We start from the raw sequence: 20,269 nt of genomic DNA on the forward strand, positions 1-20,269 counted from the left end.
TACATACATAGTCTACATACATACATAAATAAATAAATACATACATACATACATACATACATACATACATACATACATACATACATACATAATACATACACATACATACATACATACATACATACATACATACATACATACATACATACATACATACATACATACACACATACATACATAGTCTACATACATACACACATGCATACATACATACATACATACATACATACATACATAGTCTACATAGATACATAAATACATAGTCTACATACATACATACATACATACATACATACATCATACATACATACATACATACATACATACATACATACATACATACATAGGGCCTACATACATACATTAAGTCAACGTAGGATGACGTCCTGGCTCGTCTGCATTCTATTACAGCACCATATTCGACTTTAAAATTGTCCAGAAAGGTCACGGCTTCATGACCGAAACCAGTACAAAGTAAAAGTGCGGTAGTATGTTCTCTCGCCACTTTTCCTCCGCCGTGCTGTATGAACACTCCGCGCGGTTAAGCAACCTGCTATTTAATAATAAAGTTTTATTGCAGCCAATGGCCATATGTAAATTTTCTACTCTTTACTATATTCATGTAAGGACTTTTCTCTTTTGCTACACTTATTGAAGTGGTATCGTTCACATATTTTCTCACACAGTTTGCACACGCATTCGTCGCTTGGATCGTGATATATCTCTTTTACGCATAGCTTATGATGGAAACCATGTACTGCCATGTACTGATAGCGCTGCGCATGATCTTATTTGGGCCCATCCAGTCTCTGTTTGTCATAGCATCCGTCACGTAGAACTCCGGCCAGATTTCTTCTCTTTTGCTTAACCTCAGATTTAGGTGAGCAGTGGCTTGGGGTGTCGATGGCACAGAGAGATATCTAAGGTCCTCGATAAGGAAAGGCTCCTGAGCTAGTTCATAAGCTAGTCTAGATGGAGATGTCTTAGAAATACCTAATATTCTTTTCAGGAAGGTAGCTTTCACTTTTTCAAGGGTAGTTATGTCAGATGTTGATAATTTGTCCCAGATTAAATCTATGCCATATGTCAGAATGGGTAGTATCTTTGCATGAAAAAGTTTCATTGCTGAGCCTATTTATATTTTGGTTGGGTCTTGTATATCGTAAATTCCTCTTATTGCTGCTGCTGCTCTTTCCCTCACATGTATTTTGAATGAGGATCCTGACGTTTGTAGAGTGATGCCAAGGTAGCGAAAATTATTTACTGTAGTTAAATCTACCCCTGCATATGAAATTCTATCTGTCGCTGCTATTCTTCCTCCTTTTCTGAAGACCATACAGACTGTTTTGTTCTTATTAACCTGGAAGTCGTTTGTTTCGGCCCATTCCTGTAGTCTGTCTACTGCGATCTGAAGGTCTTCTCTGTTTCTCGAACCTATTATCATGTCATCTGCGTAGGCATACAGCACTGTTGGCAAATTATCTGTTATTCTTGTGATGTCTTTTGTAGCTACGTTAAAAAGTGTAGGACTAATGGGGTCTCCTTGTAACACACCGTTTGTTTGAGTGATGGGGGAAGAGAGTGATACCCCATCATCTATTCTCACGCTATTATAGGCTAGAAGGTTATTTATTATAATCTTAAGTTCGTTGTCTGCTCCAATCATGCCGTCTAATTTTTCCATTAATTTTGATCTGTTGAGCATGTCGAAAGCCTTACTGAAGTCAATGAATATAGCATAAAATTTTCCTTTTGGGTGCCTAAGTGCTTCTTGCACTTCATCTAATAAATTAGCGACAGCTTGTAGAGTTCCTCTGCCTTTCCTGAAACCGAATTGTTCTTCTGGGAGATGATCATCTATTAGTTCGTTAAGTTTTTGATTAATGATTTTTGTATATACTTTCATGATGTTGTTCTCTAGCGCTATCCCTCTATACGAGTTTTCGTCATCAGGTTCTCCTTTTCCCTTGTATAAGATTTTTATGTAGGACGTCCTCCAACTTTCCGGAATTCTACCTGTTTCTAGACATTTATTGAATAGCTTGGTCCAATAAGGTGCTAGCAATTGTAGAGTATCTTTTAGATTCTCGTTGTAAATTCCATCCGGACCGGCTGCTTTGTATTTTTTAGTGCCTTGAATTGTTCTCGTCACTTCATCTATTGTTATTTCTAGATTTTTGTCGAACATTTTGCCACTTCTAGTGCTAATGTTCGTCTTCCTGTATTTAGTACATTATTAAAATGGGTTTCCCAATTATTCATGTTTATTTGATTCGATGGATTCATCCTTTTCCTCTTTAGAGCTACAAAAGGATCTCTTAAAGCTTCTTGGGCTTTCTGTTGTGCCTGCATTTCGGTATAGTTGTTCCTTTTCGATTTCAGTAATTGTTTATAGTTTCTTCGTTGTATCGCGTACGCTTGTAAGGTGATTACAGTTTTAAGTCTTCTGGCTATATGTAGTAAGTTGAGCGTTTTTCTTCTTTCTATGTAGCATTCTTCATCAAACCATTCTTTGGACTTCCGAGGTTTCTTGTGGAACAAAGAATCCCTTATTATTCCATTGATGGCATCTAGAGCTGTTTCGAGATTACCTTCCTCGATGAGCTGATGAGTCTCTTCTATTCTTTGGCTGTTTTCCCTGAGTTTGTTTTCGTCTATATTTCTTGATCTTATGCGTATATTCTCTGTTTCGTGTGGAACCTCTTGACTGATTAAGAAATTTGTCGATACCGGTAGATGTTTCCTTTGTGCGGCAATACCTTGATTTCTCATAATCTGATGTCTTATCAATTTAATATTTCTTCCTCGGTAGAAAATTAAATCAATGGTACTGGAACCGTTTGGAGCCAAGTAGGTGACTTCTTCGCTTTTATTGATTAGACGGTATCCTTCCGTGAGCAGCATTTCTAATACGATATCTGTTTTGCTAGTCTGTTTATCCAGACGACAATTAAAATCTCCAGCTAGTATAACATTTTTGTCCTTGTCAGTAAGTGCTAGAATTTTGGCTATTTGCTCGACAGTGTCTTCCACTTTTTTCAACGGACTAATATAAGTTCCTACTATAGTAATTTCTTCTGCTTTCAAGATTACTAAGTTTTCATCTATTATTGTATCTATCAGTCTACCCATTTTGTTGTTGTACATGCAGGTCACTCCTCCTTCTGGCCTTCCTCGATCCTTCTTAATTGATAGTGCGTGTTTGCTGTAGTAGCCTGGCGTATCCATCTTTTCTGTCAGCATTGTTTCTGTGATTATAATTATATCATGTCCTGCCCAAGGATTTTCTGGGATTGTTGAGAGCAAACCTCTTATTCCTTCTACATTCCATAAAATCAAGTCAAGTGTGAGGTTTCCTGAATCAGAGTTATCTTTTTTGATTAATGTATTCATTAACCTATTGAAATTTTGCGCCTTCTTGCCTTCTGTTTCGAAAACGAAACTGTCTTACTAGCACGCCGGCTGGCCAGAAAACTGGTTCCATGGCTCGTTCTTTTTCCGCAAGCGGGATGGAGATTTTAAAGGCTTTGAAATATCCTTTAGTTTGTAATTCTTCACAAGTTACCTGGTTTGTTATTCCTTGTTTTTGAAGATGTTCCTTAATTTTTTCTTCTGTAGTATCTCTGTGGAGTTTTCCTATGTAAAACCAGGCCTTTCTTTCTCCAGCTTTGAGCTCGCTATTGCTCATTGTTCCAATTATTGTGGGCTCATTACCCATCCCTTTCATTTTTCTGGTTTTATTATCTTGTCGGGGTGCTCCTGTGTTATTCACTTTTCCCATTTCCACATTCTTATTCGTTGTGATATCATTGATTTTGCAATGTGTATCCGTTTCTGCATCCTCTCCTATTGTTGTATTGTTCCTTTGTATTTCCAGGTGACTTGTTCCCTTTATAACTGATGATCTAGATGTTTGGGCAAATTCTGTGTTATTTTGCTATCTAATGGATATCAGTTGTTAATTCACGTGGGTGGACAAGTGTATGTATAATGAGCTCAATTCGCAGTAGACGAGGACTAAGGGAAATTTGACTGTTCTCAGTAACTGGCCCGCGTCACTGCAAGTGACGATGATAAGTGGTGCACGATGGTGATGGACTCGAACTCCGCCGTCAGCAGATGAAGATAGTTTATCCCACTAAGCAACTCTCGGTACTGTATCCTAAGCGGAGGTACGAGTGTAATTACCTTTTCAGCCCCGGCCCTCCTATCCTAGCGCCGCTGAAAATCAGGCACTTTTAGTGTGACTTTAAACAATTATAACGATGGATGATTACTACAACATTGTAAGGGTTCAGTGAATTTTCAAGCGAAACGTTTTGTGAAACAGCAGCAAGGATAGTTGTAGATCGACTCTCGGAATAATGCCAAGTAGGAAGACAGATTAATGGATGAACCGGATTGAACCTTACATATCTCATTTTAATAGTAAAAATCATATGACAAATAAAGACTTCTCAAATAATAATAATAATAATAATAATAATAATAATAATAATAATAATAATAATAATAATAATAATAATAATGGGGCCTAATAATAATAATAATAATAATAATAATAATAATAAGTGCTTAACCTCTCTTCAATGTGCTCATAGATTTCCTGTCAGTGACCCTCACAGGTAAACCGCTCTTGAATGCTTAAATGATGCCGCTGTAATGTAACAGAATTCTCAAAATACTTACTTTAGAAGATGGTCTCCTAACCACATTGTCATTCACACAGATAAATTATATTTTTTCTGAGTGAAATGTAAGTTCTTCCATACACTAGGTAGTTGTAGTAATAAGATCTTTTGCCCGAAAAATATTCTGTATGTCGTTATGGCCCATTCAGTCAACACTATTATGTGTAGGCCACTTCTGTTCCGTGTTATGGGCCTACTTGGGCAGTTCCTAACATAAAAGATAAATAAAGTGACTGTAAAACGTAAGTCCCCAAATACAAGCTCAAATAAAAAGTAGCACATAGACATGCCTTGGCTAGTCAATACTCGGAGATTTATCTATATTTTTTTCAATGAAAGGGCGCACATCTGTACTTTTCAAACGAGTTTAAACGATAATCTTAGCTAAAAATTGCTCTGGGAAACTATCTCACTCGTCATATTACTAGAACACCTCTTCAGTAAGGCCTTAGCTATCTATGCCAGCTTATGATGAAGCTGTTGATGATCCAGCCAACCTTAGGGATGATAGATAATATGACCGACAGACAGACAGACAGACATATAAATTGATCTAAACGCCGATCATCACTTTTATAGCATAACTACACAAGTTTGTTAGGAAATGTGTGTTAAGTTAAAGAGTAAAATGATAAATATTTTATTGCAAAATTTGATCAGGATTTCTCTTATGAGAGAATAATCAGGTATTATGCCAGGAAATAGTCACTCGAAACAAATGAGCACATGGTGTTGTATCTTCCTCGCATTACACTTTGTGTTCGACTACACTATAATACGCTAATTACATGTGACGTAACAGTATCTTAGTGAAGTACAATACATTAAAATAATTTGCCATTCATTAAAGTCCTGTTGTTATTCCAAGTATCGATTTCCAACAAACAATATCCGATATCGATTATTATCGTACGCGGAATAATCTTAGAGCCCTGAAAGCAGTAATCCAGTTATGACTGTCACATGTTCCATCACGTAAGATCTACTCATCTGCAATACGTATTCATTATTAACAAATAAATACTCGTGTCTATATTATTTCTTACTATTAATTTTGCAGATTATCACAGCTACTTCTGTTCATTTTTAGTGTTTTAATGTGTCTTGCTTTGAAGATAAATGTCCTGTTCCGTTGAACTAGTCAAGAACAGTCATCGTAAATATATATCATGCCTACCATCTGTTGCAATAGTCGAAAACAGTACCCTTCGAACTTCGAAGCCGGATATTGTTCAAACTTTATTCTACTATCCTGGGCGGTTTAGTAATTTATTCTAAAATTAAATGTGTTTCGTGAATACTAATATTTTATTTTCAGTAATGTACACCTTGTTACCAGGTATTTCTCGTAAAGATGGTTTGATTTTAGATTTTATCAGAGTTATCGTGGATGGTCTTGTCCTTAAGGATTATAATAATCATTATCAGTGCTCAAATCATAATCATAATAAAATATCAAAGCCATCTTATTTAACAGTGCTCATGGTAGTACTTATTATAATTAATCATATACAGTCGTTTACACTTCTGGCTTGCTTCAATTTGCTTTACAACAACATCAAATTCACTATGGAGAAAGAAAACGATAAAAAGTTAAATTACCTCACATTAACAAAAAGCAATAATAATATAACTATTGTACGCGCACTTTTTAGTGATAGATTTTTATACTGGGTTGAGGAGTAAGGAGGGAGCATGCCGGTTCCGGTAATACTGCCAACTGAATGGAAATGAAATCTGAATTGAATCGATAACATGATCGATCGATAAGACTTTTCTAAACCTTTATTATCTTACGCCAACAACTGTGTCACACACACAATATATAATATTATATAACATTTCTCGATGCGAAACTTGTTCCTAGCATGAATTCTACAGTTTGGCTTTGCTGTGTAAATAACAACAGTACGAGTACGTAAAGTGTACGCCAGAAGTCGCACAGTGATCCTAAGCGATTCATAGTTTGTGTTTCAAAGGTTGCCAGTACGAATCTCGAAGATAACCGAGGTCGACCGATTCAGCACTAGGGTGTCCATCTATCACTAAAAAGTGCGCGTACAATTTTTTTTTTTTTTTTGCTAGCTGCTTTACGTCGCACCGACACAGTTAGGTCTTATGGCGACGATGGGGCAGGAAAGGGCAAGGAATGCGAAGGAAGCGGCCGTGGCCTTAATTAAGGTACAGTCCCAGCATTTGCCTGGTGTGAAAATGGGAAACCACGGAAAAACATTTTCAGGGGGTCCGACAGTGGGGTTCGAACCTACTATCTCCCGAATACTGGATACTGGCCGCACTTAAGCGACTGCAGCTATCGAGCTCGGTTGCAAATTTTGACCAGGATTTCCCTTACGAGAGTCTACTCGGTTATTATGCAAGGAAATAGTTTTTTGAATAGGTTTAAATAAAATTTAGTGTGCTGATACGAATGTATATGATTAATTATAATAATAAGTTATCAGTGGTCGGTAGATGCAGAGTGGGTCTCAGCCTATATTTTTAGGAAACCCACACAGTCCATCACCACCATCACCAAAAACTTCAGCCACCCAGGAACTCAAAAACAAGCAGCTTACAACAGCTATATTCATAGATTATTGAAAATTCTCATGAATAATGAAAACAAACTGAAAGAAATTAGAATAATAAAACAAATAGCTAAAAAATGGCTACAACCCAGAAATTATAGACAAAATTACACGCAAAGAAGAAAATGGAGAAAAAAAAGAAAAACCATGAGAGAAGAAAGGAAATCTCTGAACCTAGTCAATTTGTAACATTTACGCACTGTGGATATAGAGTTTTTAAAATCGCTAATATATTTAAGAAATTTCAACTCAAGACAGCATTTAGAACCAGAAATAAAATATCAGAACATATATATATATATATATTTATATATATATATATAATGCACATAGTATCAATAAAAAAAATGTCTACACCATTTTGGGAGTATATAGGCTCACGTGTGACGAGTGCAAAATGTTTTCCATAGGAGGGACTGGCCGAGCCTTAAATCAAAGATATCAAGAACATTTCAAGGCAATGAATTACAACAAATATTCAGCTTTTGCGGAACACATTTATAACAATAAATCATAAACTTTTAGGGATCGAAGAAGACATGAAATTAATTGTTAAAGGTAATTATGGATTTGAACTAAATACCCGCCAAAACATTGAGATATTCCCGCTGCAAATAACGGGACCTGATAAAATTTTAAATGAAAGGGTCGCAAGCAACATATTGTTCACAACCTTGAGGTGACGTATTACCATGTGCTTCCACGTGCCCCGAACTTAAAGCTGAACGTTTATCTAATTCTAGATCAACAGCCTGAGCACGAGGATAATCTAGCCCTTCCTATGGTATGTCTTACCGGTATGTATTTTTTACATCATTATTAACCTTTATATGTTTTATGTGCATACATTTACACTTGTTTCTTCTATGTTACAGTTGATCTCAACAGGGCTCCATTCTAACTGTTTTAAAACTCAGTGCGACAACACACTCATGTAAAATCAAATGTTTTTAAAATAATTTCAAAACTCATGATGGGTCTTAAAGAGTCCAAAAACCGGTTTGAAATAAAATTTAGTGTGCTGATACGACTGTATATGATTAATATTAATATTTTATCAGTGGTCGGTAGATGCAGAGTGGGTCTCAGCCCGTTAGTGGCCACAGCTGGTCCGTGGTCCAACAGCTCTGCACTCCGACCGGCCAACCGAGCAGAGGAGGGGTGGCCACGACTGTACCGTGGCTCTACGCCTCTGCATTCGGGAGACGGGATAAGGCTGGACTTCACGGCTGGCCCCAACCGTCGGCTGTCCTGAGAATAGTTTACCGTGGTTTTCCGTTCTCCTGCACTGAGGCGAATGCCAGGACAGTTCCTAGTATAGGCCACGGTCGTCAACCCCCTCATTATCTCTGAGCATCTCCTTCACAGTAACAAATCTCCCGGCCTGAGAGACGGCGTCACCGTCTAAGAGGCCCGCCTCCCGCTTCAGGGGAGGAATGAAAATATGTTAGTATTAGCTTTACCAGTAAAGTACTACAAATGGCCACGGCTGGTCCGAGGTCCGACAGCTCTGCACTCCGATCGACCAACCAAGCAGAAGACGAGTGGCCACTGCTCTGTATTCGGGGGGTGGAGAGGGGCTTGTCCCCACCATTGGCTGTCCCGAGAACGATTTTCCGTGGTTTTCCATTCTCCTGTACTAAGGAGAGTACCGGGACAGTTCCTAGTATAGGCCACGGCCGCCAACCCCCTCACCTTCTCCGAGCCTCTCCGCCACTGGAACAAATTTCCTGGCTTGAGAGACCGCGCCACCATCTCCCCCTTCAGGGGAGGTATGAAAACAATTTGGTAGGAGTAGCAGTAATGTATAGTAGCTAGATTTGGCTAGCCTTACGTTCGGCAGGCAGAGGGACTGGTCTCCACCGTCGACTGTCCTGAGAATGGTTTTCTGTGTTTTTCCATTCTCCTGCGCTAGGGCAAATGCCGGGCCCGTTTCTATATAGGCCTATCTCATTTTCTTCGCATATCATCACCGAGGCAAATCTCCCTGGCCCGAGATACAGCGTTGCCGTCTAGAAAGCCCGCCCTTCCCTATCTGGATGCGGAATGAAAACTTCTTACCCACCCAAAGCTATGACTTGAAATGGAGCTCTGAATTCAGGAGCCGCTGAGCAGGTCCAACCATCGGCTGTCCTGAGAATCATGGTGAAACAAAAGCAGTCGTATGCATCTTGCCTTATAATGGTCATTAAAGAACTCGTATGGAAGTCCACAAACATACTCGCGTCTTAATAAGACATGCTTCCACAGCCAAACCTAAACCACCTTCATATACCTGGTGTTTTTGAAGATGAAATGAACTGTATCTTCTTTCATCCCTAAGGAAAGAAAAACCAATATAATGGCAGACATCACTTTTTACACGTGGAAGGAAGATAGGTAATAGTATCCACCATGTATTTAAGGGAAACCAAGATTGTTATACTACAGCAGTGTTCTCACTGCGATGTCTTAATTTCTATTTTCAGTTATGCTTCATCATTCTTTATTTCAAGGACCATTTCACTAGGTATGGCAGCCTGGTCATGATAGTCACTGCCATGGCTATATCGTGTGGAACGGACCAAAATTATATCACTGTTTGAACAAAGTGACATAACCTGAACTGTCAGAATATTTTTTTTAAATATGACAGCTATGAATAATGGCTACGTGTACTGAAACAGTCCAAGATTTTTCCGTTAATCGTGTTCAATTACATCAGCCGCAATCTAAGTGTCCTGTTGTTAGTTATTCGGAAATATAAGAAATAAATTCTAGGAGGCTGAATTACTCCCAACAACGGAATACTTATTTTTGTGCTAAGGTTGACGGCATTGTGACTAATTTCCGACATATTATACACAAGATAATGAGTAATATGACAAAATAAACAGCTCAGAACAAGGCAGCTCAAGCAGGAAACATTTGTCGCCAAACCGCAACAACATTCATTCACAAGAGGCGGAAAGTTTTAAGCTTTTCTTTTAACCGATGTAACAGGTCATACATTTCGAAGCCAGACTACATGTTAGCCGTAAGCTTGCAATCGGAAGATGGCGGGTTCGAGCCTCATCATAGGTAACCCTGGTAATTTTCCACTGTTTACCATTTTCACTCAAGACATTAAGACCAAGCTGCTACTTTCCCAGTCCTAGCTATATGCTCTTTCTCTGTATTAGTGCGACGTTAAATAGATAGAAGATAGACTAAATGTTACCTGCAATACAGCGGCTCCAGCGACAGCCCCTATACACTGGACAGCGACGTAGAAGATGGACTTGAGAATACTGATGTTTCCAGTGACCAATAGACCACAGGTTACCGCAGGGTTGATGTGGCACCCGCTGACGTGACCCACCGCCTGAAACACAAACAAACAATAATTTATAGCAGAGTTACAAGCCAGATGTTCATTTTTGTTTGCTAGGGGCTTTACGTCGCACCGACACAGATAGGTCTTATGGCGGCGATGGGATAGGAAAGGCCTAGGAGTTGGAAGGAAGCAGCCGTGGCCTTAATTAAGGTACAGCCCCAGCATTTGCCAGATGTGAAAATGGGAAACCACGGAAAACCATCTTCAGGGCTGCCGATAGTGGGATTAGAACCTACTATCTCCCGGATGCCAGATGTTCAGTTCCTACCCTAAACCTTTGAAGAGTTATCTTCAAAGTTCACTCAGTTTGACTCCGTCAGTACATTCTGTATATATCGTCGCTGAAGATACAATACCGCATATCCAACAATGACCTTCCCATCTATTATATCTGTAAAGTAAAATGAACCTCATATAGACCTACAATGTGTTGTAGGAGTGCGTAAATGCAGCATGCAAACACACATTCCTATTGTACTGTACGGTAAGGTTCACTTTCCTTATCTTTGATGTCTACATTGTAAAGATATTTCCTTATACATTTCAGGATTATACAGGCAAATTTGTTTTTCTTGTTGGTATCGACAGTAAGACTTGTGAATGGTCGGACGTAATATGAAATGGTCCTAAATCTATTCATGAATCAAAATTTCACCTTCAGCTGGATGATGATGATGATAATAATAATAATAATAATAATAATAATAATAATAATAATAATAATAATAATAATAATAATGATAATAAAAATAATAAGGTACATTCAAACTTCTTCTCGACAAAATTAAAATTTAATTTGAAGGGACACTACAAAATAACATTATTATTATATAATTAATTAATTGATTAATTCATTCCTGTCGTTTCGGCCTATTAAGGACCACGTCATTCCAACTGTCTCCTTCCCAGCGCTTTAATATTTGCCCAGTACTCCAGTATTCGATGTTCCTTTCTTGCTTCGGTTCACGCCCGCCCCCCCCCCCACCCTTTTCTTGGAAACCCTTGTGGTCTTGAAGTTTCTTCTTAAGTGGGTTGCACTCCAGGATGTCATTATGTGTGATACCCACCTCTTGTAGATCTTTTTCTACCCAACTCAACCAGGTCCCATTTCTTTTCTTATTTTGGAAATAGGAGAAGATCCACTCATTCTTGACACGTGACCACAGGTAACAATCCTACCCATCGTATCGGTTATCTTTACCACGTGGAATTAGAACTCGTGGTTGTGCCGTTTTCTTGTTCATTTTCTTTAATGGGACCCCATTCCTACCCGCTTGATTTTTCCCTTGTCCACATCTAACCCTTATGGTGCCGGTTTTATGTTTGTTATAAACTGAGATGAAATTATTGTTATCATTGTTGAATGTTTAAAGAGACGCCGGTTTGCCAAAAGTTTGTGTCGGAAATGAGCTACTTCTCTCTCCCGCCCTCTACAAGAAAGTCTCTTGTTTAATTATCAAACGACTGCGATGGTTTTCGATCCAGCTCCATATAGGGCAAAATACGAGTGCCTAACGAACGTACTGTGATACTCTGTGGAATAGAAACTACAACAATTGTAATATATACAAGTTGTATTTTGATGATGATGGTGGTGATAATGGTGATAATTATGATGATAATAATAAAAATCTATCAGAGCAGATGTAACAGTTGTCAGGGTTGTCAGACTATTGGTACGCTCCCAATAGGCGGTTGTAGTTTTGTTGGTCAGAAACAGCAACAATAACAACTTTCTTACAATGCAAGGAATACGGACTTATTGGTGAACTAGCAGAAGTACCTGTTCTTCGTACGGGTTATCAGAAACTGGCTTTAGTTACTCATACTATCGGTGTGAGCCACTTCATTAGATATTTATATCACTGGTGTATTTACTTAAGTACGTAGAAATTATTTGTCATGTTTGGAATTATAGTGTTTCTTCTTCTTCTTCTTCTTCTTCTTCTTCTTCTTCTTCTCTTCATGGGGGCCTCTAAATATTAGCTCCTAATTAGCGTCGACCTCTAAGATCTTTTGCTACCATGTTTTTTCTTCATTCCCACCTAGATATACCTGCTCCCTTCACAAAGCTGCAGGTTTAGGGTAAGTATACTTCCGCTAGATACTACCACAAATATAAATATTATTGAATGTATTTGTTTGATCCGACATTTCGTAACTATTACAAATGATCGAGGAAATACGCGATGCATAAAAGAAACTACTATAATTATCGATAATTATAATTCTCAGGGCTTGTCACTCATGTCGCACATCATATAATGAATCTGAGTATAAATGTTGAGAAATTTTTTCAAGTCATGGGCGCACCATCTTGATAATTGTGTACAGTATTTAGGTTGTTTTCATGGTTACAATGATCGTAAAAGTAGACCAAAATATCGGCACTAATAACATCAGTGATCCTACTACTCCATGATTTGATAGAAAATACTTTAAACTATTGGTAACAGACTCCGCAAAATGCTAAAACCTAAGCCAGTACGTAAAAACGGAGGCCCGTCGGCAACCGCTGGTCGCTGTACTACGGAGATCTCCGGGGCTATTATTTTTATACTTCACTCCCTTTCCATCCCCGCCTAAAGGAGTGCTATGAGCGTCTTACACCACAGTTTATTTTTTCCAGATAGTAAGTCATATGTGTATCAATTTTGGTTGGCAGCTATGCCCAAACGTTCATGCAAAATCTATCTGCTGTAGAATCCCTGAGCTGACGTTGCCATGGTTACGACAGTTCATTATTTTATCCGATTCCTAGAGCAGGGGTAGTGTGGTGCCAATATCTCCGTAACGGTTGGTTTTAGGGACTTAAAACATGGTTTTCGGGCCCGTTGGGCTTACCGAGTTTTGTTCTTTGCGTCAAGAGGATAAAATTGAGCTTTGTCTCGTTCGTATATGACAAATTTGCTATTTTGCCTATATGGGCCTATTATTTTTATATCTCCCCCCTCCCCCGTGCCCATGTTACTCACTGGCAATGTAGCTTTGTATAGGTGAAGTAATTTTTAAAATCGGTTCAGTAGTTTTTGAGTCTATTCGTTACAAACAAACAAATTTTTCCTCTTTATAATATTACTATAGATATATGACACGGCCACTTCCTACCCTCGCTTGTACCCACTGTGGATAGGGGCGGTTGAATACATCTACGATATCCTCTGCCTGTCGTAAAAGGCGACTGAAACAGGAGCACCAGGTACTCTCATCTTGCGAGTGTAGGTTTTTGATCACGGAGCCCCCAGCTGAGATTGACATTGCTTCCACTTACTCATGCCAGGCTCCTCACGTTCAACTTTTCCATCTGACCTCGCTTGATCAACTCTTGTTCTCTTCTAACCCGGAAGATGTTAGATGAGGCCTAGGGAGACATTTCATGGCCTTCCCTTTCTTTCGCCGATACTCATTCTTCGATTTATCAGACCTCTTCCTTTTTCCTTATCATTAGCCTAGTGTTAAAAGAGGACAGTTGCCGAGTCGAGTTTCCTCTTAAAAACAATAATCACCACCACCACCTTCACCACCACCTCCACCACCACCACCTCACTCCCCACTATCCTCGCCTAGTTTCAGTAATGAATCCACATCGAAACGCGTTATCAAACATAACTTAATGCCAATTACCTTCAAGAGTCTGATGATCTAGATGTCCTTACGTGGAACAACGTGAGTAGTTTGAATACTGTCCATATCGCATTAACTCTTACCCCGGGGCTCCAGTGATGACATGACATTTTTGAAGTCTTGTGTTATCCCACTTAATATCATTGATTTTGCTTCTTTCCTGGCCTTTCCCCAGTTACTTAAGGTTGGCACTATATTTAAATATAGCTCAGTCTTACAAAAGAATGCCCTTCTTAACGCCAAACCTTTGTGGATGCACGTATTCATTACCAAATATTCCTGCGGTGATTAGTAGTGGGGTGGTGACTAGGTAAATGAAGAGATGTGTATTAAGACGAATATGAACAGCTTGTCACAAACTCAGAGGAATTAACCAGATATGACTAATCAGGAATCGAAACCGGGACCCTCTGAACCGCAGGCCACTTCCCTAACTATTCAGGCAAACAGCCGAACATATTTAATACTGATGACTGATATGTGTATCATAGTTGAAAGGAAATTACAACAACAAATAGACTAGTGCAATTATAATTTCCTGTTTCAGGTATTTATTTCCACCTTTTTGGTGGAGACATGTGAACACCTAAGTGTTTGACCGCACACAATACAGTTATCCATCACTGAACTAATCCAATTAAACTGGATGTAGCGACTTTTTAGATTTCTCCTGTAATTATACATCTCGTACGGCGAGCATGTTGAAACTGGTTAAGAAGATGCTGCAGCTGCTGGTGCACGCAATACTCTGGGTATTGGTCGAAGAACACGACTTGGTCGTGATCAGGAGTACGTTACTGCGTTTGCGAACACGTAATTGGGAACTACATCATCGATTCGAGAAAGACCAGTTAGCAGTCATCAGAAGTTCAGTCTACATTCACAACATAACATCAGTTGGTTTACCAAAGCAACAGAATAACTAAATATATATATTTCACAAAATAATACTAGTGTTCGTGGTAGTACTAATAAAGGAGCCGGGCTGAGTGGCTTAGAGGTTGAGAAGCTGGCCTTCCGACCCCAACTTGGCAGGTTCGATCCTGGTCCAGTCCGGTGGAATCTGAAGGTACTCCAGTACATGCACCTCGTGTCGGTAGATTTACTGGCACGTGAAAGAACTCCTGAGGGACTAAATTTCGGCACCTTGGCGTCTCCAAAAAATATATAATTAGCTAGTGGGGATGTAAAAAAACAAATAACATTACTATTACTAAAAAAGGAAATTAACGATCACTATGCAATCCATGCAAATGATTTCTTAGCCTGTCCACAGAATATAATGTACTGTGGACACAATATTATCATGAATACGTTTTCTACCATTTCTAGGCTGTTCTCCAATTTAAAAAAATCATAGTTAATCCCCTATAGCCGAAAAGTAGACCAGTCACCTTAATATCTTCGATTCAAAGTTTGTCTGATTCTTCTTTATGAATTCACTCCACTTTTGGCATAATTTACACGTTTCGGATTGTTTGAAGACCATTTTATCTGTGTCTCTGTCTCGCTCTGTAGACTTACAACGTGGAACTTAAGATATTAGAACTGATCTTGGTATATCTTTACCTTCTACTACTCCAAAGGCCTTTATGGCCTGTACGAAGATGGCTTTATTTTGTTATCTGACAAACTACATAACGGATAATTTGAACATTTTCGTCAGTTTCTGATGTATTTTCTAACCAAGTTTTTCCTGCATTGTCACACCCGTATTTTGAATGTACCAACTCAACTATATTTTGACTGAATGTACTGAGAGCCTGCATGAAGAACGAACCAACAAAACCAACAGCGCCATTGATATTCCGTTTTAGAAGAAATAATGTTGATTAAGAATTATTTATTTATCATTCTAAGGCTTTTGTTCAGTGCAAGATTTCAATAGAATGAAGATTTTAGTTACTTTTTATGAGTATAATAATTTCGTGTGGCTATTTCTAGCCGGATGTAGCCCTTGTAAGGCAGACCTTCCGATGAGGGTGGGCGGCATCTGCCATATGTAGGTAACAGCGTATTATTGTGGTGGATGATAGTGTTTGTGTGGTGTGTAAGTTGCACGGATCTTGGGATAGCACAAACACCCAGTCCCCAAGCCAAGGGAATTGACCATTTTAAGGTAAAAATCTCCGACTCGGCCGGGAATCGAATCCGGGACCCCGTGGACCAAAGGCCAGTAGGCTACGCTAACCATTTATCCATGAAGCCGGAATTTATTAATATAATTAAATGTTTTATAGTTAACTAGCTCATGTTCCTGTGCTTCGCTACGGAATTCTACACTCTATACAGAATTCTAGGTTAGGTAGTGTACACGATGTGAGTAAGATTGTATTAAATTGCATAGCTCTTAACGTTACCCTAGAAACGCGACGGGGAAGTCACCAAACGTATTTTCTTATGTGAAGACTGGGTTAGGGAATTTGGATTGTAATGGTGGCCCTCTTGCCTACCATCAGTCGCAATCAAGTTGGGGAGTTTTCATTATAATGGCAGACACTCACTCTCCACTTGGCTTTTTTACATCCTCAGAAAGACTGTTTTAGTGGTTTTCCTATCTGAAATCAACATAGGTCATTACAATGACGCCAATAGTAATGTCGCGATTAAAAGTAATGCTATCATATGAAATACTCGATCAAATAAAAAACCACACATTTTCTCAATTTTAACGAACAGTAGTGTTCCCTTCCATTTTCATTGGAAATCCAATAAATTATGGAAAATTAAAAACTAAATTTCCTTGTTGCTGTGGACATGACCGATATAGAAATACCGTTCTTTTTAAATTCTGAGAAATGTACAGACAAAACTCTTATTTTATATATAGAGAGACAGAGATTTTATACACTCGAATTTTATATTGCGGTGGTAAAACATGTTTAAAAAATTATATACCTAATTTGACGTTATTGAAATTCTTGTTCAAATTTTAAAGTTTTTCGTTCTTATTTCTAACAATTACGTAAAACGGGGCACGATAGAGAAACTGTGAATACAATCTTGGATTCTACATCCCTCAATACCTAAGCAGTCATTTAAGGTATATTGTCTTATTAAATTATATGTAATTTTTTATGATAAACTTTGCCAATTTTGATGTTTTTCGATTTCTTTTCAAAATTACAAAAAAAAAAAACCTGACATGATACAGAAAATCTGAACACAGATATGGATTCAGGGCACTTTAGTTAACAAGAATCAGTATTATTTTTCCTTATAGTAGAAAAAAGGTCTTTGAAATGCATATCAGTGTAATAGGTAGCCATGATTCACTGAGGTTGTAGGCTGTATCGCGGTTGAAATTATCTGGGTGTTTACGTATTTCAACCGCCTACCTGATGATTCTGGGGCGATATTGTTTTATACGGGCAGGAACATCCACACCTTGGAACATGACATCATGACCAGGTGTTAAAGCATCATAAATCAGCTGTTGAAATCAGCGGTCGAAATACACAAACACCCATATAATTTCAAGGCTGCACCCTCAGTGAATCATGGCTACCTATTATTAGAACAATCAAGAAGTGATGCTTTACTGCTGCCATTCGTTGTCCCTAGTATGGGGTTAAAATGGCGTCCCTTTTACATCTTAGGACACCGTGTTAAGTTCTTTGTTGCTTTCTCTTAGCAACCATTGATGCGTCGTGTTTCCGCTTCCCGTTTTCTCCTGAAGAAAAAAGACAAGGTACCTTTCGAAACGCGCGTTTATTGTTTCACGGCGTTATCCCAAAATATTACATCATGAATAGTTACACGGGCCGTGGAAGTCTAAATAATTGATATATTCATTTCTTAGTCGTTTACCTAGTGTAATAATCCATCAACGTTCCTCTGAGACCTCATTTCGTGCTAAACGTCCCAGAAATAAGATCTCGCAAATCGAAGGTTAAAGCCAAACTTAACCGTAATATGTATTCATTTCTTTTTTCATAGCTTAAATGTTATTTTGAATCCATGATCTGTTCTCTGAGGAGGGAAAATAATGCAAACATCATATGAGTACCGACAGTTCTTAAAACAACCGATTTGTGGGATGGTATTGGAGGGTAAGTAATTCAATGGCTCACAACCAATTGAACACCACAGAGACGAGTATATTTCTTGTGTGTGTCGCTTTTTTATTTTCTCTTCGATCAAATGATATAGCAATTGGTACCTTCTGCCTCTCGGAACATTTTCTGAATATTGATTTGATTCTGAAAACAGCTGTGGAACTCTAACATTATTTTTGCTTAAGAAATATAATTCATATTCATATACACGTATCATTGAAAGCATAGTTTCTTTTCTTGGTGTTACCATAGAGTCCAAAGTTCGCTTCCATACAGCACGTCGCCGTCTCCGAAAACCGTAAAAGTAGTTAATGGAACGTAAAGTGAATAGTCGTAGCAGTCTGCACAAAAGAACAGGGCAGGCACATCATCGGGTTCTGAGACACAAGCTGTAGCCAGATCTTCTGGCTTATTCATTCCTAGATATTATCTCTCACCTTAAGTAACTTTGGTAATTACCGGCCACGCGGTGTAGGGGACAAAGCGTCCGCCTCTCACCCGGCGGCCCCGGGTTCGATTCCCGGCCTTTCCTTTCCTCACATTCAACACTTTACACTTCCGGAATTACAATTACACGCAGGTTCATAAACATATAGTGCAAGTAGTGGCAAAAGATCTTTAGAGGTCGGCGCCACGAACAAATAACTATTATTATTAATCATTTAAAAAAAACTTTGGTAATCCAGCACTATGTTCCATACGATACATGCAAAATGGTGTTATCCCTTTATCCAGAGAATCACACGTATTTCTTCTGTGTGCCGACAATGACTATAAATTATATTTACGATAGAAGTACGTAAATTTCTCAAGTAAATACGACTATAAGGACGTTTCTTAGTTCTTTGTGGTACTTCCTTTCGAAGTATCGATTGTCAGGTGTTGGTTACATCATGTGTTGACGGTTACGGTCCAGCCTATCGACACAACTCGTTGAAATAATAATCAGCGCTTAAGTGCGACAGACCCGTAATGGTCCGTTAAAAGAAAACGTTTTCCAGGGAAGTATAAATTGACAGTAAAATTATCTTACACACTGATGTGGTCGCGGATTCGGTCTGTGTCGCACATGTGGGCTTGGCTCTGTTTTACGGTCAGATGGCCTTCCTGACACCAAACCTATGTGAAGGGATATGCACTATTTACTATTGTAGTTTCTGTGGTGGTTGGTAGTGTGATGTGTTGTGTGTATGAAGATGGGAGTGTTGCGACAAACACAAACACCCAGTTCCTAGGCAGAGGAATTAACCAGTCCACGACCCTGCCGGAAATTGTATCCATGAACTTAAAGTCTCGACGCTGACCATTCAACCAAGTAGTCGAACAAGTTCATATATATTATTATTATTATTATTATTATTATTATTATTATTATTATTATTATTATTATTATTATTATTATTATTATTATTATTGTCTTCTTTTTACATTGTTATGCCCAACTGAAGAGCACGCTTGAACTTATTAAGCTGCTGATTTTGCTTTCTTCTCTTCAATAAATCTCATCATTCTCTCACTGAAATTCTTACGCTCTTCTGTCCAGGTTTTATTATTTCTACAGTAGCTTTTGGCTCCGCGAAACAATGATTATTAATCAGTGTTCTGAAAGAATATCGGTTCTTTACAGTTTCCTCGTTGATGTCGATTTCCTGAAGATCTTATTCTATTTCATTTAGCCAGTTGTTCTTGACTTTCAGTGTGAGGCCACGATTTAGAATTATTCTGGTCAGTCTATCATTGCTTATTCTAAGAATGTGACCATAGAATTTCAACCTCCCTTTCCTGATAGTGTCTGAGATTTCTGAGATTATTATTATTATTATTATTATTATTATTATTATTATTATTATTATTATTAATGTTATTTCCTTTACGGCCTACAAACTACTTTTACGGTTTTCGGAGAGGTGCAGGAATTTAGTCCCACTGGAGTTCTTTTACTTGCCAGTAAAT

The 20,269-nt window shown here is 38.4% G+C and overlaps 1 protein-coding gene across 1 annotated transcript in view; it reads right to left on the bottom strand.

Moving 5' to 3' along the window:
- The window catches only part of Drip (aquaporin homolog protein drip), a 483,076-nt gene that overhangs the window by 181,360 nt on the left and 281,447 nt on the right, over nt 1-20,269 (bottom strand). The window contains exon 3 of the mRNA XM_067138074.2: nt 10,479-10,622. Within this exon, the coding sequence (XP_066994175.2) occupies nt 10,479-10,622 (144 nt within the window). The remainder of the gene's footprint in view (nt 1-10,478; nt 10,623-20,269) is intronic.

Source organism: Anabrus simplex, chromosome 1, assembly GCF_040414725.1.
Source record: "Anabrus simplex isolate iqAnaSimp1 chromosome 1, ASM4041472v1, whole genome shotgun sequence".
Lineage (NCBI taxonomy): Eukaryota > Metazoa > Arthropoda > Insecta > Orthoptera > Tettigoniidae > Anabrus > Anabrus simplex.